Source organism: Chamaea fasciata, unplaced genomic scaffold, assembly GCF_029207755.1.
Source record: "Chamaea fasciata isolate MVZ Bird 193981 ecotype frontalis unplaced genomic scaffold, bChaFas1.0.hap1 SCAF_5, whole genome shotgun sequence".
Lineage (NCBI taxonomy): Eukaryota > Metazoa > Chordata > Aves > Passeriformes > Sylviidae > Chamaea > Chamaea fasciata.
The window spans coordinates 61401412-61423210 of record NW_027094090.1 but is presented as its reverse complement, the minus strand read 5'-3'; the positions used below and the strand labels follow the sequence as shown (position 1 = coordinate 61423210).

The following is a 21799-nucleotide window of genomic DNA, read 5'->3' as shown; positions in this document are numbered from 1 at the left end:
CAGGGTAAAAATTTGATGAACAGTGAAGAAATTAAATTGAAGAAAGAATTTTCTTATATTAACAAGTTAAGAAGTTTTTTTCATTGCATTTGTGCTTTGAATGTGTTCAAGGGTGCCATCTTAGTTTCTTCAGAAACCTAGGAAGCGAAGCGTGTGTACTCTAGAATAATTGCACTGCGTGTGCATGTGTTCACATGGGTGCATAGAGGGCAGGGCAGGGTGGAAAGGAGACAATATGAGACAATATGCAAGCACACATGTTAAAAAGTGTAATAAAATGAGAATGTCCACTGGATAGGAACAAAAAGGAACAAATACTGTTATGTGTGCGGCAACAGAAATCCCAACACAAATGCTGTGGGCAGCAGATACAGTTTCTGGAGCCCAGTGCATTTTGTGTACTTGTCTGAATTTCTGAAGCATGATCAGTAACCACAGGTGATACCAACTATTAGAACTCCAACTTACATTAGTACTGAGCACAGCAAAGAAGTCCAGTCTTAATTTAAACTTTTTAACAAATAAGCACACAGGGCAAGGAAAAATCCATGCCATATTAGCTAAGCAGTTCCTTCACCTGACAGGCAAATTCCTCCTGCATTAGGAGAATGCGGTTTGGCCAAGAGCTGTGAACTGCCACACGCTCTGCCAAAGCATGGTGCCAACCGGATCCCTCAAACCGTTCCCTCCTTTACAGCCCTTTGATACTGCTTCTGCCTCCAATGCCAAAATTCTGCAAGCAGAGAACTCCACAAAATCCACTTTCACTAGCTGCTCAAGTTAACTTTGAACCACTCATTTTGGTAATTGATGCTACTCTAGAGGCCAGAGAGGCAGCTGACAACAAATGAACAATCTCATGGGCACCAAATTACGGGAGGCTTGAGTGGCTGCTCTGTGAGGCATCACACAAGATGGGTTCTCCACAGTGGGACAGCCTGGACCTGACATGCAGGCACCTCCTTTGTCCCCATTTTTCCCTTCCCCAGCTGCTCAGAGGGGAACACTGGTGGATGGGATGGCTCTTTCTGCTGCCTTTTTGACACTAACAGTGTTATGCCACAACTAGAACTGATGCTGTATTTGCACTGCTCTGTCCTTTCATCTGGTATGAAGAGGCAATACAGAAGTGAGGATAGTCTCAATCAGGGAAGCAGATCTATGAGTCAACACAGAAAAGCCAACAAAAATGAGAGGGAAAACACTTCAATTGAGAAGACAGAGATACTCCTTATTCTACATCTTTTAATAGGAGACAGTAACAAAACTCTGAAACACTTGGCTCTGAAGTAAAAACTCACCTGTCCTGCCAACTCCAAACGTTTATTTCCATAATAGTCTCTGTCATCTACTTTATTTTCTCCTTGAGCCAGAATTACTCTGCGTACCATCACTGCTGTGTAAATGCACTTGGCACGAAAATTGAATTCCTTCACCTGTAAACAAACAACAACAACAACAAAAAAAAACCTAAACAAAATAAAACCATGCCAGTGTTTCAGGATCAGCTCCTTAGTTCTCATTCAGACAAATACATCCATTTAAATCACTGGTAATCTGAGCTGACTGAGCTACAATTTATTTTTTTAAAAAATGCAAAAAATATACATTAGTTACTTTGAAACAAATAGCAAATGAAAGTAAATCAGAATAAAGGTATAGGCCATGGATAAAAGTCCTGAATTAACACCTGATACTGCTTGGCTATGCAGAAAAAAGTGCATAGTTTGATTAGTTCAATGCTACAGCATTTCACAAAGATTTCTTTTGACTCAATCCAAGTCTTCCCCTTTATTTTGAGGATGATTTACTTTATCTCAGCTACAAAGCCATCAAAGACATTTTTCCCTGCTAACAAAGCTCACAGCATAAATAACCCTACAAGCTTACTCCTGTTCAAAAAACCCCCAGAATGTTACATACAAGCACATGGGTCAGAATGGTTGATGCCAGCAGCTCTCGGGCTTCTTCCATCTTAGTTTTCTTTGGGCCTCCCCACATCCTTTGCCTTCGTACTTTGTTTCCAATGTACTTCAATGCCTGTGAAGGGAGGAATTAACCTGAGTTAATATCAGAATTGTAACCTATACAAATATACACACACGTGGAGTTAAGTGTGCATTCCTCAACCAGTGCAATCTCACCAGCCATGGATGATACAAACACCAAAAAAATTGTAAAATAACAAAGACGTAAATGATACTAAAAAAAAAAGTTCCTGAAAATTGACTATGCATACAACGTGTTTATCACAGGTTGATAACATTTAGAATGGAAAGTGGTGAAAATTAATGATTACTATGATACTAAAAGAAAGGACATGGCAGATATAGAAAAAAAGGTTCTATAAATTCGAAAGATATCTAGTTTATTTAATTAGACTTTTCACCTTCAGCTCTTTTGTGTACTTGCTAAATTTCATTCAGATATTAAACTATGAGGCGGCATTGACTGTTTAATATCCCCAAAAGCTACTGTGTGGCATCCACATCTTCCTCCTGGAGTGTCTTGCAGTGGATTCCTACTCTCCTACCAATTGTCAATCAGTCTGCAGAATTCCTAGTTAGATGAGTCAAGAAGCTATCCAAGTCCACATAGAAAGTTCCTGCCTGGAAATGAAGCCATGAAGCTACATAAACCAATCACCCTCTCCACTAAATGACAGATTATCCTTTCCATCTGTTACCCTCTTCCACAAAGAACTATCTCTCTATTAACTTCATTTGACATTTCTTGCAGAATAACTTCCATATTTCTGTTTTTCTAACTTCCTGGATACTTCACATTCTTCTGTGTTGCTCCAGCTCACCATCTTACTCATCTGACTCTGAATTAAGAGCTCCTTAAGACAAACTGGAACCCTCAAAAGCTCCCCAAGACAAAAACCAGAAATACATTCACTTTAAAACACTAAACATCACACATGGAATGATCTGACAAAGTTTACAGTGAAACAGAAGAAATAAGATTGATCTCCAAAAGCTTCTTCTAGCAGATTAATATACACCCATTTGCTCCAAGCAAAATGGCTTATGCTCTGGCAAGCTAAAAAAAGTACATGAGCTAAGAGAATTCTGCTGAGTCTTTAGTGGGACAGAGTGTAGCTGCTACTGCAGGCTTCATACAGACGACTAGAAGAAGACAACATCTACTCATAATGAAATGGTCATAGCCACATCAACAGGGCTTCTGCAAAATGGGGCATGCAATTCCTTTTTAAAAAAAGTCTTCAACAAAACACCTTAATTTTATGGACACTGCTGTTTGTTATATACAGGATTGTGCCATTAAAAGACAACCTTGTGCTTCTGAAAACAAAGCATTGCTTGACTTTGATTTTTTTCTTCTCCAGTTAGGTTATGGGAGCAAAGTTGCAGTTTTGACAAGTCCTGACCCTTTAAAAAGCCTTAGAAATAAATCCCTAAAAGAAACTTTAAAACACAAAGTCTATGTCCACTGCTGACACAGCAAAGTGGTCAATACCCACTGTCTTGATTTTTATGGCCTCTGGCCATGTGAAAAGACACACCTGCATCTGTGTAAAAATCTGAGCTTTTTGGCATTCTTCCAGGCTAGGAGCAAATGCAGCCATCACATGTTCCTCTGTGCCAATCATCTGTACAATCTCCTGGTCACTCTCAACACCCATGGCCTATGAAAAGAAGAAAAGACAGAAATAACACAGGCTTTATATTAACTCACTGACATTTGCTTATGCTAATTTGGTATTGTTTGTCTGCATTACTACTAAGCAAGAGCTAGTTCTTCTCTAAGAAACTGTGCCATCTGGCACTGGCAGCACATATTCCAGCTATGGAAGAACGGTAAATGGAAATCTTGATAAGCAGCAGGAATACACACACTTTTTGGAGAGCCATTTTGGGTTGTTTTTTTTTTCTTTTCTTCACTGACAGGAGTTAAATTCTGTGGGGGTTTTTCTTAAGAAAAAAAAAATACTGAGTAAAAAACAAACCAAAGTGTTTAACAATGAAAACCAAGTCAGAACCTACAATAAAGGAAGGTAAAATTTCTTAAAGGAATACTCACAGTCTCTTACCACAAGCAACTTTGCAAACTCTACTGACTGTGATGTAGCTCATAGTATTTGAGAAATGTTTAGAGTTTACCCCCTTTGCAGCTCTCTGCACTTAGAAGGTGACTTCACTACACAATTCCACTTGAAAGACATTCTATTATTTCACTGATCCATGGACACCTTGTTAGACTTTATACCGCGGAAAAAGCTTAATAAACTAAGAAAGCGCTTAACAGGTTTAGAAAAATCTCTCTATCAGTAAGTGTTTCAAGGCAGCAGCCAGCAGTGAAGGCTTTTGTGGATTCCAGATGGTGCTAAAGCTTCCCCCCTTCACACATTTGCCTGGAGCTCTGCCATATCAAGAAATGGAATAATCTCACTAAACCTCTCCTGGCTGAGTTATAATATGTTTCTCAGAACTTTGTGAGGAAGTTACGTTTGCATTCACATTATTCTCCAAAGTGCCTGCCACAAAGACCATTGTAAATAATGGCCTATGTAGACTCTAGTATTCTGGTTCTCATTAAAAACTGGCAGTACCCCAAAAAGTCACATTTTCCTCAAAAATGCAGAATTACCTTCCCTTCTTCCTGCCTTCATAGAGTGTCACTTTGCTTAACACCTAGCTAATGCCATTCCCTTGCAAAACTGTTGCTCTAATTGTGAAGTATTCAACTTCTTTTTTCTTTCATTTCTTTCTTTTTGAACAAAGAAATGCTTGAAGTTCCTTTAAATTCTAACTCTGTCTTTCCACCTTGTGGTTTATTAGAAATTAAAAGTGCTGTAAAAGTATCACACACTCAGAATAGTGTGAGGACTCTCCTCTTTTAATGCAAAGCTCAGATCACAATTCCACAATCTCAGACAGACTTGAGCGCCAACCCAAGATACAGTTACTTCACCAGGTAAGAGTGTTTCATCATAGTTTGATCCCATTAGGCAGTCACCCCTCTGATCTCAAGGCTCTTTTCAGAACCAGAAGTTGGCCATGTGATATTATTGTGGTTGAGATCTCTGTTTCACAAATATTATTACACTTCCTCACCCTTTTAAATAAGGTCACACAGTAGTTAAAAAACCTCAGCAGAGAAGTTAACAAAATCCTTCCTGACCTGAGAGCCAGACTCACAAGGTAAGTCTACAAAAACATGAAAGCTTCACAACAGTAAGTTTCCATATGTCTAAGATTTAATAGCTGACCAGCAAACTGGTTTAGGAACAACAACTAGATTCATACAACTATTGCACTTAGTCTAGAAGTTCTTAGAAGAACAAAATTTTTGTGCCATTCTAGGCACGTATACCACAAATACATTTATCTAAAGCATATCAACCACAAATGCATTTACCTAAAGCACATCAACTGCAAGCTGATATCACCCTATTTCTGTCCATCAGGTTAATTCTAGGATGGCAATGAAATCTTAAGTGTCATATAAAAACTGGGGAGAAGAAGTCAATCTGAATTTTTATTATGTTTTTTATCCATTAAAAACTGAAAGCAATAGTAAATTAAAGAGGGTTGATGATTACTTCTGCCTTGATGAGTTCTTTGATCAAAAGTTTACAGCAAAAAGATGAGAGTAAGACAGATCTTTATGCCTACATAGATTTTCTAGCTGGAGTTTGTAGCAGCAAAATCACCTAAGAATTCTCAGTTGCTGAGTGGGAAAGGCTAGGATCTGTCACCAAACAACATATGTTGTGTTGTTAAATACGTGCAAATTGAAGGAAATTAATTTATGAGTAATGACTAAAACTCCGGCAAATGACTGAAAAAAATGTGCTAATACAACAGCCCAGAAGTAAACCTATTTATTCTCCTCTATATTTTCAACAATCCTGAGCAGAGTTGCATACACAAATCCACCCACATGCAACACTGAAAGGACAAGCAGTAGGCCCATACTGCTATAAGACAGATTTGTAATCTTAACACTTTGGTTTTCAGTAAATTTGGCCCTGATGTTACCCTTCCCAGAAAAACCAACCAACCAACGAAAAAACCAAACCAATACAAGAAAAGTACTCCAGAACTAGCCTGTAACATCATTAGGACAGTAAAAAAATATCCCTTGGTTGTTGCTTGTTTTACAGAAACACGGAGGACACACAATTTAGGAATAGGCCCTATGCTTAAAATACTTGTGGCCCTAGGACAAAGCTGAGGGAAAGGGAATTAACATAAAAGCAAAGCAGTAGACAAGATGTCTTGTTTCTTTTTGATTGGAAGGCAATGTCACAAAGGGATCATTTTACGGGGGAGGGGGGGAAGGAGACATTGTAAAAGCATAATTTAACAGTGGCAGTGAAAGGAAGAGGAAGGAAACAGTAGCAGGCTGCTGAAGACCACAGTTGAAGGCTAGCAGTCAATGGAAAAGGCAAAGCAAGCATTCAGAATATTCAGATCATCCTTAGTTCAAGTGAGACAAAGTGGTCCAAGTGGGGTCCACCCTTCGCAGGACTGGGGAGCTTTCCTGGCCAAATGTGCATGTGTCCATCATTGTGTGTGCACACACACATAGAGATGAGAGCGTGAGCCCAGCTCTTCCTCCCCCAGCTCATGTCTTAATGATGATGTCTAGGCGTTTCCATGGCACTTCCCTAGAATGTAGTTCTGCAGTCCATCAGGCTAAATTACAGCACAGAGACAGGCAGATGACTGGATTAAAAAGATGTCAGGGAGGTTCAAGGTTGACATCACAGACAGAATTGGTCTGGAGCTTTCATAATTCAAAAGATACGAGCTATGAAACAACAGCCATGGGAACTCATAATCCTGCAGATCCAGTCAGACCACCATCCAGCTGTTCCTCTAGAGCTGCACCTTAACAGCTCCAAGGCTAAAGCAGGTTTGTAAAAATGGAACTCAATTTGCTGTTCAAATCTTTTGCTGCAGGTCATAGAGCAGTTTCTTACAGCTCCCACATAAACTAAAGACACTGCATCTCGGGATTCAGGTCATAAAATTCAACTTTTAAGTTCCTGTAGGTTACTCATAATCCTCTTCCTTCCCTAACCAGTTTTGATGCAGCATGCAACCTTCACTTACTTCAGCTCCCAGGGCTCACTCAAACCTACCAAACTGAGATCACAAACTCAAAAGAAAACTAGCCCTTACCTTTGAGCAGCTCTAACACCCTGCAGTGTAGGAAGCTTCCTGCAAAAGCAGCAGCACCATCTTACCTCCAACTCAGATGATTTTCAGGATAGGGACACCCTTACATACCACACAAATTCTCCACGCTTCTTTCAATGCTGCTATCTAAAACTGTCCAAGTCTCCCAGCTAAAGCATGTGTACCACCTAGCCTGACATATTCAAAAGAGCACTGTGCACAGGTCACAGAGTCCTGTGAGAAGTGCACAACTGACACAACTAAAACAAAGGTCTCTTGGGGTTGCAAGGCAGCTCAAGACACCCTAACTACCCCTGTGGTTGCATATGTATATGAACTAATGAAGAAGTGTTACAAAGTAAGAAGGAAGCATATTAGCTGTGTTTGTTTCCCATTACAAGGCAGTTAACAGCCCTTTAAAAACGGCAACAAACACACACTTTAGGGGCAAAATTGTCTGCTTTATGTCACTACATCAAAAAGTAAAGTTGCATTTCCATATACAGGGACTGCACAAATGCTTCTGTCACTCATAAAAAGAAAGATTAGGGAAAACTGTTGAAGCTAGCAGAGCCACAAAGATATAACTCCTCCACATCTGAAGAGCAGATACCCCAAATCTGCCCTAGAATAGTGCCAGGCACATGCCTTTTGTAGCCTATCAAATTTCAGTTAGTTGTGGTCAATGTGCTAAATTTCACAAAACCACAACTTACATGTGTTTGGCACAACTGGCTGTAAAACGTCTGAGCATCCCAAAGATCCCTACAGGTCTGGATGGCAGAAAAAACAAAGCAACAAGACAAGGTCATTCTGGCTTGCCGTTATGGAGGAGGATGAACTGAATGCAGATGCTTCCTTTAGGGTGACCCCACACAATCCAGTCCCTATCTGTCCAGATCATGGGACCTTTAGACCAACTCTATTTCCACAGCTCCCCACAGCCCAGGTGTCTGAGCTTCATTCCTCACCAAAAACAAGGATGGAGAACACTGTGTTCAGGTCTTCCTCTAGCATGCAACTCTGTCCATGACTTTACACCTGAAACACAAGGATGACCTTAGATTCTAGTCTAGGGAGCTCTAGGAATTTCAGGCCTCAACTCTGTAAATTGGTGATGTTTGTAATGTTCTCTACTTCACAGTCCTTGCTCTTGACAAAGGTGTCTAGAGGATATATTAGTACACCTCCACCTTACAGATGCAGCAGCTTTAAACACACATTAGACTACAGATCTGCAATACTTGTTTTCTCTTCTATAATGCTACAATGATTTTCTGCACCTAATCTATATCTTAAGTCACATACAGAACATCAGGTCAATTAAAGCTGTTGGGACGAGAAAGACAATCCAAAATTGCTCACTGTCTCTCAGATAGTCCCTGACAAACTGCCCCCTCTAGCTGGCCAATGCACTGAATGGCAGCCCTCTACCAGTTACTATCTGTTTTCCTAGTCAAAACACAGACGTCTCTGGAACTTGGTTGTAGCCTGTGTGCTGGTCTGTGAGGAAATGCAGAGCAATAGATTTTTGTCATTGCTTTCTCGTTTTAGTTTTAATTAGAAATTATACAGCTGTTTCAGTACAAGTTAAGGATTCAAAGGTAATCAAAACTTCAGACCTTAGACTGTCTGTACAGCTTAATTTTGTCACTTGCAGATGTGGATCTCTACATCACAAGAAGCAGAACACCTGCTAGTAACAAGGAAGACACGTGCTTCATGCCCAAGGCTTGGGTGTTGGCAGAAAGGAATTATTCTCCTTGCTTTTCCAACAAATCTCCTGTGTATAATACTGCCATGTGAGAGGGCTGAAGTTAGACACGCATCAGTAAGTTTGGGATTGTCCAGGCTGAGGGCTATTGCGTTTGTAATCTTGCTCCTAGCAGTTAAATAGAACAAAGCAATAGCACATTACTGCAATGCCCAAGAAGGGAAAATCGGAGACTGGTAACTGCTTTCATTTCCAGCTGGAGACTCATCTTAAGTAGACAGAAGATCCCTGAATTTCACGTCATTAAAGGAAATGACCTGAGAATCCCTGGAATGGAACATTCAGAATAGTTAAAGTGGGTGTAGCTAATTTGCTACTGTATTAAATCAATATAAATCATTGAAATGCACTGCAGCCAAGAGCTTCTAACAACTGCAACCCTTTATTCAATTAATAAATGAAAAATTAAGGATTATCTAAAATACAAAAGACACTTATGAAGAGGGGGATAATTATAGCAAGTATTGTCAGGAGGCAACAAAACAGTACAATTTTGCTTAGAGAAACAAGCCAACAACCATCTCCTCAGACAACAACCCAGAGCAGTTAAGTCTACGTGAGCAGGTACTTATCTGTAACAGCACAGGATGACAAAATGTAACAAAAGTCTGTAAGGTAAGGTGGAATCCAGCAGTTTGATACTGGAAGAAATGGATTAAGAGCCACATTAACACTTTCCTGCAACACAAGAGTTGTGAACTTAATTCTGGCAGTTTTATGTGTATTTCTGTCTATAAATACCTTCTCAAACTCCTTTAACCCTGGTCACTAAAAACAGATGATCTCCGCTCTTATTTGAAGAGATTTGCTTTATCAGAGGTAACAGCCATTTACTTCTCAAGTCTAAACCCAATGATCAAACTCTTTTCTAGTACCAAGGCACACCAAGCACTGCGGTAATGTGGACAAACCCGAAATGAACATCCGTGCTGCAGGCTCGGATGCTGCGACCTCGTGCTGCCCTCTCCTGGCACATCCTTCCCTGTGACCACCTCTCCGAACCTTCTGTGCTGTAACCCGCTACAGAGAACACAGAAAGAGAGCTCTGCCTAGATCCATCCAGTCAGAGGCTTTTCTGTGCCTCCAAGGACGCAGCCCGATTTCCCCCTGCACACTCAACGTACCAGGCTGTAAACCCACAGGCAGCAGTGAAGCATTACAGGACAGGGAAGAGCCCCCAGTTGCTGGCAGGACAGGTCCCAGCCTAAGGCCTGGCCATGCCTTACTGTCTTCTCCAGCAGCTGCACGGAGCATGTCCATCCACCACCTTTCCTGGCTCTAGTCCATGCATTCGATTCCACAGAAAGAAAACCAGAAACAATGACCCTTAACACATCTTATAGCTCATAACAAACCAAAATCCTTCTGACCTGTAGCAACACAAGCACCTCACAAGGCAGATTAAGGAGGTGGCAGGTATTTGTCTTGGCCCAGCAATGCCCGCCTTGCAGAAAAATACAGCACTCACTCTCCTTTTTGCTGTACAATAAAGATGACTGACTTCCCGGGGGAAAAAAGCTTGCAGTTTCTGAGCTCTGCCAAGTCCTTCTGTACATATTAACTAGAGAGCTGCTGTCAATCTTCATTCTTGAGCTACAGCGCAGCAGTTCTCCCCTCTTCTTTTTTTTTTTTTTCCCAAACAAACAGCTGTGTTACCTTAAATATGATAGCAATGGGAATATCTTCTGACAGAGTGTTGTGCCTCAGGTAAAATCTTCCTTGTTTCACAACCATATTTGTTCTGCTCTTCTTCTCATGAGTGGAACTGAAGTTAAAATAAAAACAATACTGTGTCCAACGGAGTGTTTGCACTGACTCCTAGAATCTTTTGTATAGAACATAGCAAGCTTGAAAAACCTTTCACTGCTGAATTAATCCCACCTCCTCCTCTTTTAAAAATTACATCAAACCAGTCAGGGATCAGCCTGCAACTTCAAGGTAATATGGTATTATCACCCGTGCTGGGGACTATTTGGAATATTTGACTTAAACAAGTAGAAGTCTGTACTTTTTAAAATAATCTTCACATGCTTTGATAATCAGTTTTGATGCAACCAGCAAGGTCAAATTGTGAACAAGTACTGCAGCAACAGTGGTAACAACATAACAGAACTTGGTGGTACATTAACCTCATCCAGACTTACTGGGAGACAGCAGAGTAGCTAGGAGAGATGTGAGAGGCCTCTGGAGAAGAAAAAACAGCCCTCAAACTGAACAGTGACAGGCACCATGCAATAGACTAGAATGCAGCTTAACCAACCAAAGGCCGAACAAAATAGAAACAAAACAGAAACAAAACTTGATGAAGGAGGAAAGGCCAAATTTAGACTACTTTGCCATTTTCAGTAATTTGTGTTGTACAAAAAATATTTGTTTCCTCCTCAGCTGCCTTTGCCTTTACAAGTTTTTATGTCAATTTTATGTAGAGAGGCAGACAAAAGGTTACATCCGATTTCCACTGCAGTAAATTCACGTTACTTGTTGCAAACTGAGACCAAACACCATCAATTAGGAAGCGCACTTTGTGACATTAAAAATGAGAACTTGCTTTTCCTGATCTTTTTCTCACTGATTTTTGTGGGAATACTATACTATATAATATTTAGGGATTGGAGGTTTAGCATACAAAAGGACAGTAGCAAGACAGGAACACTGAATGTCTACAGCTTTCTCTGATTAAGCTATACTAGGAAGAAATCTGCACAGTTATTTCAACTACAGCAACGAAGTTCTGAAGCTCTGGGTTTATCTCCTTCATGTAATGGTAGGAATTTACCATACCTGGTAACAGAAGCGCCAACTGTGCCTTTTCTATCAGCTTCAACAATGATTCTGTTTTTGGATAACTGCTCTTGAATAAGAATGACTTTCTCGACACCTTTAACAATGAAATAGCCACCTAGTTAACAGAAAAAAAATATTTTGCATGTCAGTACCCTCGCACCTTATTTGCCTCCTCCAATATGCCTTTGAATATAAATGATTAGAAAGCTATCCGTAAGTACACAATGGGAGAGTAAATTCTCCCTTAAAAGAGTAATGAAAAAGCTTGACAGATAAAAACCAAAGAAGTTGCTTGTTACAACCCTCCAACTCCTCTCTACATATCAAATAATACCATGTAATATGGAACACTTTATTCTTGCTTTACAAAAGGCAATGACAAACAAGAGTTCCCACTCTGGAGGACATAATACTGCACTCTTTCCTAATTTGTTTAATTTTCAGTGAATGAACGCCATCTTTTTTCCTCACATAACACATCACTATAAAACACTATACAAAATTCAAAATAAAATATTCAAAATTTTGGTGTATTTTTTTTCTTTGTGGTTGAAAACTTTGTCTGAAAATACCAAACTATTTGTGTTCTCAACCAAAAGCCTGACAATTTCTTTCAGATGCAAGCACACACTTGAGAAGTTTCCACAAAGACTTAATGGTGGCAGGAAACATACCAAAGGGGTATTTCTTTGCCTAAAAAGATTTAAAACTCAAAGCACAGATGGAGAAAAAAAAGAACATAAGTGAAAATGTACCTGGATCTAAGGGACACTCATTTAGTTTGGCAAATTCTGCTGGAGTTTTCCCAGTAAGTACACAATTGGAGCTACGCAGCATTATAGGCATTCTGCAAGAAAACCAGTTACATTTTTACTTCAGACTCAGACAGAAAAACATGAATAATCAAATTCAGAACAAAAACCATGCTGAACAAACTGCAGATACACATTTAAGGTAATCAGAATTCATGCATGCTGTAACCAATAAGTTTTCATTTAAGCCCCCCTTATTTCATTGAACATGTATTGAAAAGAGACCTGAAACTGGACACCTACAGACTAAGCAGAAACCACAGACTTCCTATTTAATTGTAATGCAGCTACTCAGGCATCGTGACAAGCAGGGTCACTAAGGCCAGTGACAATTAGTGCAAAGACTCCTGGTCCCCAAAACAGTCTGCAGGGAAGAACACGCCACTGCAGATCCACTTTTATTAGATAAAGTTAGCTCATATCTCATTTCCCACACAGGAATGACACCTTCTGGCTGCAGAGAGATAGTGCCTCTAATTCATAACCTAAGCATAAAGTTTCCCCAGTAGCAGCTCTGATTTCTCTGGTGTCCTAGCAGAGAAGCCTGCAAGGAAGCATTTCGTGAAGCAACACGTGGTGGAAAGACATTCCAAGAAATTAAAAACCAGTTCGATGCTTAGGGAAGCAAATAAAAGAGAAACGAAAGATTCACAAACTGCATAGGGGGCAAAACTTCTTCACCATGAGGGCAGTCAAACACTGGAAAAGCTGCACAGGGAAGTTGGGCAGTGTCCTTTAATGGAGGTCTTCAGCACCTGACAGTACAAACCACTGAGCAACCTGGTTTGATCACAGAGCTGACCCATTTAGAGCAGGAGGCTGCACTAGAGGCTAAGCAGGAGATCGTACTCTTTCAACCTGAATTATGCTATCACCCCATGAGAAATCATGGAATGCTCACTTTCAATTTGGCTTATTCAACAACTAACCAGCAATGATTTTGCAGTTATTATTGAAAAATATACTTTTATAGTCAGCTTCATAATGTACCTTTTCACTCTCAGATTTTTCACTGAAACTTTGAAAAGAGAGCACAGTTTACTTCCAAAGGGAAAGCTGTATTTCGCAAAAGATAAAAAGAGTTTACCACTATATCTACCAAAAGTCCTCCATGCTCTTTAGCCTCTTCTACAAAAAAGCTGACTTTTGATCCAGCTTACAGGATTTCACTGCTTGATGGACAGCCTTTGTAAGAACTGTGTTCCAAGTGTTTTCTAAAACACATGTTGACAAAAATTATTAATGAGTTCTACTACACAAATATTTTCAACCTCTGAGATTTTTCATTCAAGTTTACTTCAATAAAAAACAAGATTAGGCTATATTTCTTGTATTCAAATCTTATAAATTATTTTAATTTCTTTGCTGTTTTCCTATTCTTATTTCTTAAAAGAAAACTGATTAACTCAAATTCTGTATTTCTGCAGAGTAAAAAAAGCTATCTTGCCACTATATTTCACTGAGAAAGTGCTTCCTAGAGATAAGAAGCTTCACATGACAAGCAAAATCTTCTACCACACACAATATAAGCTTAATGCATTGGCTGTTTATATCAGAAACAGGAAGCAGTTGGCATAAGGTAAAGTGGAATGGTCAAATGCCATTACTGAAAACTCACTGAAAACTCCAGTGAAACATCTGTCCCAGCCCAAACTTCATGTCAAACAAGAGCACTAGCCAAAGTAAACAAGGATAAATACTAGGGACAAATGAGAAAAACTATTTCCCATGGAAATAATAACTGGATACCAACAGTTTTTTTAACAGCAAAACAACTGTTTGCATGTATGCCCTTAAAGCCAGTCTAATAACGTAACTTCAGCAATTTTAAACGGAAGTTTAACTTGTGCAGCAGAACTAATGCTTGCTTTACTGGTTTTACCATCCACCTTTCACAGGTGCTACTCTACATACCACAAGTGAGAAAAGACTGAGTAATTTGGCTAAAAGCAAATACGCCTGATTTCATTTTACAATAATGCAACTTGCAGCTCCAAGCATGCATTTTCCTCTGCATTTCTTCTATTGATATCTATTATATCAATAGAATCAGAGACAACATTCATTCTTACATCCACCCTTCTCTGGGAGGAGATATTATCAGAAGCTTTTGCAAAACAAGATCTTAGACCTTAAAAATCCTGTACAGCTGTTTATGAAGATTTGCCTGCTCACTGTTTCCTTCAACAAGGAAGAAAGGTAGGCTTGTATCTGTTTTGTAGTAAAAACTCTTCCCAACGTGGCAGCAAATGAGAAGTGACAGCAGCAGCTCAGCAGGTGGTGTCTCACCTGCCGATGGGTAAGGCATTGCGGATGATCCTCTGGCTGCCGCGGGTGTACTCGATGTCCACGGTGATGGGCGCAGAATAGGTCATGTCCCTCAGGCGGCACTGAAAGGACAATAGGCACATGGTCAGCTGCTGACTTCAAGCTGCAGAATCTCTCTCAAAACAGCCTGTATTCCCCCTGTCCTGTAAATCCTCACCAAGAAATCAAGCAAAGCAAAGCTTCAGCAAGATCTTTGTGATGCCTGAAGAATATTTGACAGACTCTCCTCTTTACAATAAAATCCAAGAAAATCCAAATACAATCACTCTGATTTTCAAAAGCAGCCAGCAGATTTGTGCCTCCAGAAGACAGCCCTGCAGAGCCTAACTTCTAAACTCTCTAATTAAACAAACAGGTCTAATCAGCAGAGCAGGCACAAAGACCACAGTGTGTCTTAGCAGTGCTCAGCTCAGGGACATTTCTTTATGCAGACTCTCAACAGCTGAAGACTTGTGCTGCCATATGAAGTCTGACAGAATGGAAAGGCACAAGACTGAGAGACACACCATGCTACTTTATCATCAGAATGAGCCAACCTCACTGTATGGTACCGCTTCTAAAGATGACTTAGAGAAGGCTCACTACAGAATCACTTCCTGCAAAGATTCACAGATTTTTCCTGCAAATTCCTTGGAGACCAAGAGAGGCAGAATAAACATATCTAGGCCATTAGGTATCTCAAGGCTCAATCATTTCTAATCCAATCTTTCTGGTCTGCTCTCCCCAGCCTCACTCTAAGATGTTGCCAGCCTTCAAGATACTGTTTCTTCATGCAAGACAGGCATTATTGCATCTGCTGAACACAACAGAGCAACTCACAAGAAGTCATTCATGACCTCACTGAGCAGGCTTTACCTTTTAGCTCCAGGACTACAGGTTTAACAGCAGTCAGACTTGCACATTTATGATTCTGCAGTCTTTCAGTGTATTGATTATGTACTAATAAAAGGCAATTAAGATTGTGCTGCGTACTGAAGATGCAGCTCTATGGAAAAACACACCTCGAAGATCATCACAAACTGGATGCTTCTCCTCTCCACACTACCAAGTGAACCTCTTCTCAAGTTATAAAATACTGGTATACACCAGCAGCTTTCAAGCCATGCCTTGCAGGAAATCAAGTGCCATTCTGCTCCCAGCAGCTACATCCAATTTAAAAGTAACTGAGAATATTTCCATATTCTAATTACTTTAAGTTCCTCTGTATGAATAGTTCATGAAACTCCCAAAAGGACTAGAGAAAAAAGAGAGTTATACAGCCTCTTTAGTACTACTTGGGGGAAAAAATGCCTTGGGATTCTCTGCATGTGCTTTTTTAACACAAGACACAGATTTGAAATACAAATTACAGCGTAATATTTCAGTATGTGTGTTCTTGTATCACCTTCCTTGAGGTAACTTCTTACTACAGATGCCTGAAAATAAAAGACAGGCATGACTTGATATATACTCAGACCCTTATAAAAACCTAATGATTTTAGGTGATTTTGGGAAGGAATTTTATAAGCCTTCAACAGAGAAAGCTAACAGCAGACTCCTAACTATCCATTCTTTTTTTTTTTTCAAGGCACTCAGGCTTGACCTGAGCAGCATCCTATTTAAGAAAATAACTGTGGCTTTCATGTGTGTACAGCACACTGAAAATAAAGAGAAATTATGCACTAGTGTTAAGCATCAACGAGAATATATTTGAGATAGAAGAGTATCTTATTCTAAACTAAAGGTCAATATGCTCTATAAGCATTTATTTTGCCTTCTTCTGCATGTACAGTCACCTTAGTTATACAGTAAGCAAGCATATTAATACCTGAATTCTTGAATACGAGTTGTTGGCCACAAACAAATTTTTGTATGCAATTTCATTCATATGAAAGAAATGTCTCCTGGTGCATTTTGTGCATGTTCACATCTACTGACTGATCATTAGCTACTCATTTGTGAAATGCAGCAACTGTCATGTATTATACCTGGCTGAGTTACTGGCTTTATTTCAAAGCTTCCCATCAAACCAAATGAGATTTGAGTCAGGTCACTGGAGACAGAAAGTGGCTACACCCAAGTGACAGCCACTGGGCAGCTGATTCTTACAGAATTCCTCCAAAGCACAGAATGCATTTCATTATAGTCTAGATTAGATGCAAAAAAGACATTTCAAGTATCAAGTGGATCCAGCAAGGAAAAAAGCATCTGATACATGAACTGAGTTATGAGATTGACAACAGGCTGCATGAGTGCATGTAAATGAGTGCAAATTCCAAGCTCAGTTCCCCCTTCAGAGGCCAAAAAGAGGTGGTCACTACCTCAGTTGCAGTGGTATAAATCTGAAAGCATGGTAGCAGGAGAGAAATACCCTGTTCCTGAGAACTTTGAAGAGAACTGAATGGTTCTAGATACATGAAAGCAGTCCTAAAAAGTTCAAAGCTTATGTTAGCTAGTGGATTTCTCATACATACAGAAGCTACCTTGTATCCTCTTGATCAGAAACAAGAGACTTTCTGATTTCAGTCACAGCAGCATGTCCTCCAACACACATCTTTATTCCAGAAGCACACAATCCATCTGTTAACCTACATGTCCACAGTACTACAATGAAGTTAAATATACTCCTCAGAAAGCTGATGTTCTTCTGCAGTTCTTGTAATTCTAACCATTTCCACCTGTTTCTGCTTAAAGTTTCTATGTTTGCTTTCTGAATCAGACTTTAAAAATATGAGCAAATAATCAGATACAAGTTCCCAAAGACTGGAAGGGAAACAGAGACTGAAGTAACCTATGGTGCAGACAGCAGCAAAGCTAATATCAAAAAGAAGTTAATAAAAATAACAAAGAACCCTACATTATAGCATGAGAACTTCAGCTCTGTCATAAGGAGAGCCACAAGATTAGGCAAGCGAAGTACTTTCACTACTTTCATGGAAACCCACTCAAATTCAGCTAACACAAAACACTGAATACAGAAAAAAGAAAAAAAAAAAAGAAAAAAAGAAAAAAAAAAGCCAAAAAAAGCACTTTATTCCATGATGTTTAAATCTCTGAGGATTCTTTCGTCCAGAGATGACAGAATGCATTGCACTGCCTAATGTAACATGTACATATTCAAAATTACACGCAGCTATTATTCAAGACATTCCCAAGATATAAAAACCCAACAAGACAGATGCAAACATTAATACCTCATGAGGTGATACAGGTCGTGTCACATTGAAGCTTTCTTCCACATCTGGAGTACCCACATAGATATTGAGGTACCTGAAATACAGTTTCAAAGTAAGCAATGAGGCAAGTATTTTTCAGGCAACCTGAAGGAAGCAAAAATTTACACACACTGAAAAAAATGAAACTACTTGGATGAACACAAGTTGATTAATAGTGAGCAATGATTCTTCCCAAAGTAACTCCTTGTATTTGAGTTGTGGCAATTTTGCTAAAATTTAGCCTGCATGTGCAGCAAACCTTTAAACTTTCCCATTTTTCACTGCATAGAGTAAGAGTTAAGTCATGGAAAACACCCTCTTGATTTATACCTATGCAAGTGCTTCTAAACACTTTATAGCTGATAACAAACCCATGGAAATCATCTCATGCTTACTTCAGGTACCACATTGGGTCAGCATCACTTGTCACTTTTTCATTTGCCTTCATGATTTTCTTTATCTGGAGCAGAAAAAGAACAAAATGGAACCATGGCCTTTTCTGAGTACTAAGAGCCACTCTCCCCACCCCAGGAAAGCCTACCTCGACATTGATAAAATAGTTGAATGAGTCTATATGTTGCTTCACCAGTCCTTTCACCTGAAAAATACATGCATGCAGCAAATAAAATCAGCTTCAATAACATTAATCGGCAAGGCAGAAATTAAGATACATGCATTTTTAACTGGTTTTGGATAGCTGTGTGCTAAATTCTTTCAGCTGACCAACTTCTGGGAAGTGGCTGGATGCTCACTCTGGTTATACACTACATTTCCAAGTTTACACTGGAGCTGTCATAAAAAGAGCATGGATAGGGTCTCTGAGAGCCAGTAAAACAGGAGAATAACCTGGAAACCTTACATATATACAGCATGGACTGAGAATAACCACACCAAAATGCAAACCTCTAGGAGGATGTCTCCACAAAACAATCTGTAAATTAATCAAGAAAACAAATCTATGGAATAAGTCTATTGATAACTGCAAGGAACTAAAAAAAAAAAAAAAAAGGTAAAATCCACAGGAAAGTGAGGACAGGTATTCTGGGAAACAGTAAAAGCTAGAAGAAGGGAATGTAAAGCTAGAAAAGAGATGAAGTATTCACATCATGAAATGAGTGTGTAGCACTAACCTTCAGAAATGCTGGAAGAAGTCTCCATTTTTCCTGAAAACAAAAAAACAGTTTGAAACATCTTTCCAAGGAATAGCCAAATATCTAAGATGTCTGAGCCTTTATGTCTGTATATTTTATTGTTTTTTGAACAGTAACATTATTTAAAATCAGAACCATTTCAGGGAAAAAAAAAAAGGAAGAAGACTGTCTGTCACACTTTGAGACACGAAAGAATGAGGCAGGCAGCAAGAAGGTCAGCAGGAAAGTTCTATCTTTATTTTCTGACTCCATTTATATATACAGTTGTTTCAGAGGGCAAAAGATCGGCTACATAAGTTGCCACCTCTTTGACCTCCTTGGTGAAGAGGAGAGAAGAAATATGTAAACAAAGAGACAAATTCTAAAAATATACATTGTTTTCTTGAGGCTGCGTGAGAACAAAATGCAGACACTGAAAAGCAGGCAAAGTTAAGGCAACAACTGTCTAAAGCCAACAGAGATGGATAAAAATGAGCTCGATCATCTCAGTAAACCATATGTGCAGGATTTACTCAGGATGCAATAGCACACTGTTCCTAAGAGCAACTTATGTGAAAATACATTTTTCTTAGAGAATTCCTTAACACCATATCCTCATTTAAGATCAACTAACATTTTTTTGGTTTTGTTCAGTTAATACTCTAAATTGTATTCCTAGAAAGGGAAGATTTCCTACAACTTCTACTTTACAAAATACATGCAAGAACCTCAGTCCTGCGAGCAGCACTTGTAGACACAAGTCTCTGTAACACTTATCAGGACCCTAAACCCTACAAAGATTTAGGAAAAGTACTGACAAGTGCCAAGTATATCAAAGTTCCTTCAAATTTTGCCCAATTTCTGATCTTCGATGGTCACAGGGCACGTCCCTTCACATTAGCCCTACTTTCTCCCACCATGGCAGTGCAAAAGCTTGCATATATCTTTGGCTGGAGACAAAATCCTGCTATTTATGAGGAGTGTTCCCACCCTTCATATGCTTCTCCGTTAACTACCATTTAAAAATACTACAAAATTAAGAACCAAAAGAACCTGTAGAGAGTTGCTCTCTTTCTTATATCAACAGAAATGCTGATGGTGCTCTTGGCTTTCAGCCTTCACTGCTGTCGTTTGTTAATGTTAACTAATGTTAACAAATCCTGCTCGTGACCCCAATTTAACATTTAATAATGGCAAAGCTAATGCCGTAAAAAGAGACACATGCAGTACGGTCTGGCTTTTACTAGTAGTCCCTTGTGGTTTATATGCAGTAGTATTTACAGTCCAGAAAGCTGAAGAGCAGTTGATTTCAGGTTTTTATGTTTTAAACGTTATGTCTAAAAAAGGGGAGGGGGGTTAATCTGTTAAATAGTAATGCAATTAAACTGATAACCTAGGGATGAGACTAATGATTTTTATCTTAAGTAAATATTTCAAGGCCAGGCTGGAAGGGGCACTGGGCAACCTGGTATAGCGGGAGGTGTCCCTGCCATGACATGAGCTGTCCAAGTCCCTTCCTCCGCAGAGCGCCCTGTGACTGCGTGCGGGACACGGGTGGGGCAGAGCCCGGGGACGGGAGGGCCCCTCAGGAGGCCGAGCCCGTGTCCGTGAGGGGCTGCCCGGGGCAGCTCGGAGCAGACAACCCCCTCCCCCCCACACACAGGGGGGACTGACTCCACGTGTGTGCCGGCAGCCCACTGCTTCCACCCCAGCCCAGCTCAGCCCGGCCTCGCTCCGGGAGAGCCCGAGACGCGCCCGGCCGCTTGTCCCTTGCCCCGCTGACCTCCACCGTGTTGACCGGGGCCGCCGCCTGCTCCGGGGTGAGCGCGCCCAGACCCAGCGCCTCCATGGCCACCCGCGCACCGCGGCGCCGCAGCACAGCGCGTCCCCCCGCGCTCCGGAGCCGCGCCCGAAGGTTCCGGCCCCGTGCAGCCCGGCAGCCGCCCAGCGCTGAGCGCGGCCGGGGCCCAGCCGCCCGCCCCTCACGGTGCCCGGGAGCCCGCCCCTCACGGTGCCCGGCCCCTCCCGGGACACTGCGGTCCTGGCAGCGCTCGGGGGTCCTCCCTGAATCCCCCGGGATGCGGCAGGCACCCGGAGCAGTTGGGCTTTAAACAGCTTTCCTGCAGTTTTTAGCCTGTAAAGCGACGAGGGGCATCAGCTTTTAGCGTTATTATTGTTATTGAATGCTGTAGCTGAATCACCTACAAATTTATTTGTTCTCCTTTACAAGGGTCGGTGCTATAGAGACATCAAAACCACAGTGAGATGGGGAGCTGCTGCTCTGCTCCAGTTCAAGACAAAACAAGAAGCACTAGTGATCTCTGCAGATTCCTGTGGGAGTAAGGTTTCGAGATCTATATATGTGTGTAAATATAATAATTGGTAAGTAAGTTCTAAAAGCAGAGTATGAAAACAGTACATACACACGTCTGTTTTGGCTCCGGTTCCACGAGTGACATTCACGGGGTTGGGTCTGGGTTCCACCCATCCCGGACACAAAGGCCCCTACCCTAAAGAGGAATAACATTTCAGACTCCTTCCATTTGCTTTCCTGCCCGAAGCGCAGAGTCAGTGGAGTATTTGTTTAATACGTGGCAATCTATGTTTAATCCATGCGAGGCCT

At 40.5% G+C, this 21799-nt stretch overlaps 1 protein-coding gene across 3 annotated transcripts in view; it reads right to left on the bottom strand.

Annotated features, from left to right (window-relative positions):
• Positions 1–21053, bottom strand: part of POLR3B (RNA polymerase III subunit B) — a 70753-nt gene extending 49700 nt beyond the window's left edge. The window contains exons 1-12 of one of the 3 annotated variants that reach the window (XM_066183975.1): positions 20960–21053; positions 19177–19209; positions 18588–18644; positions 18442–18506; positions 18026–18101; positions 14814–14914; positions 12468–12559; positions 11710–11827; positions 10585–10693; positions 3530–3652; positions 1924–2040; positions 1302–1436 (exon numbers count right to left, since the gene is read on the bottom strand). In XM_066183975.1, the coding sequence (XP_066040072.1) occupies positions 1302–1436; positions 1924–2040; positions 3530–3652; positions 10585–10693; positions 11710–11827; positions 12468–12559; positions 14814–14914; positions 18026–18101; positions 18442–18506; positions 18588–18644; positions 19177–19209; positions 20960–21025 (1092 nt within the window). In that variant the 5' untranslated portion in view covers positions 21026–21053. Of the gene's footprint in view, positions 1–1301; positions 1437–1923; positions 2041–3529; positions 3653–10584; positions 10694–11709; positions 11828–12467; positions 12560–14813; positions 14915–18025; positions 18102–18441; positions 18507–18587; positions 18645–19176; positions 19210–20959 lie in introns of those variants that run through there. The other 2 variants (XM_066183974.1, XM_066183977.1) reach the window with 2 other exon arrangements.
• Positions 21054–21799: the final 746 nt, after the last annotated feature.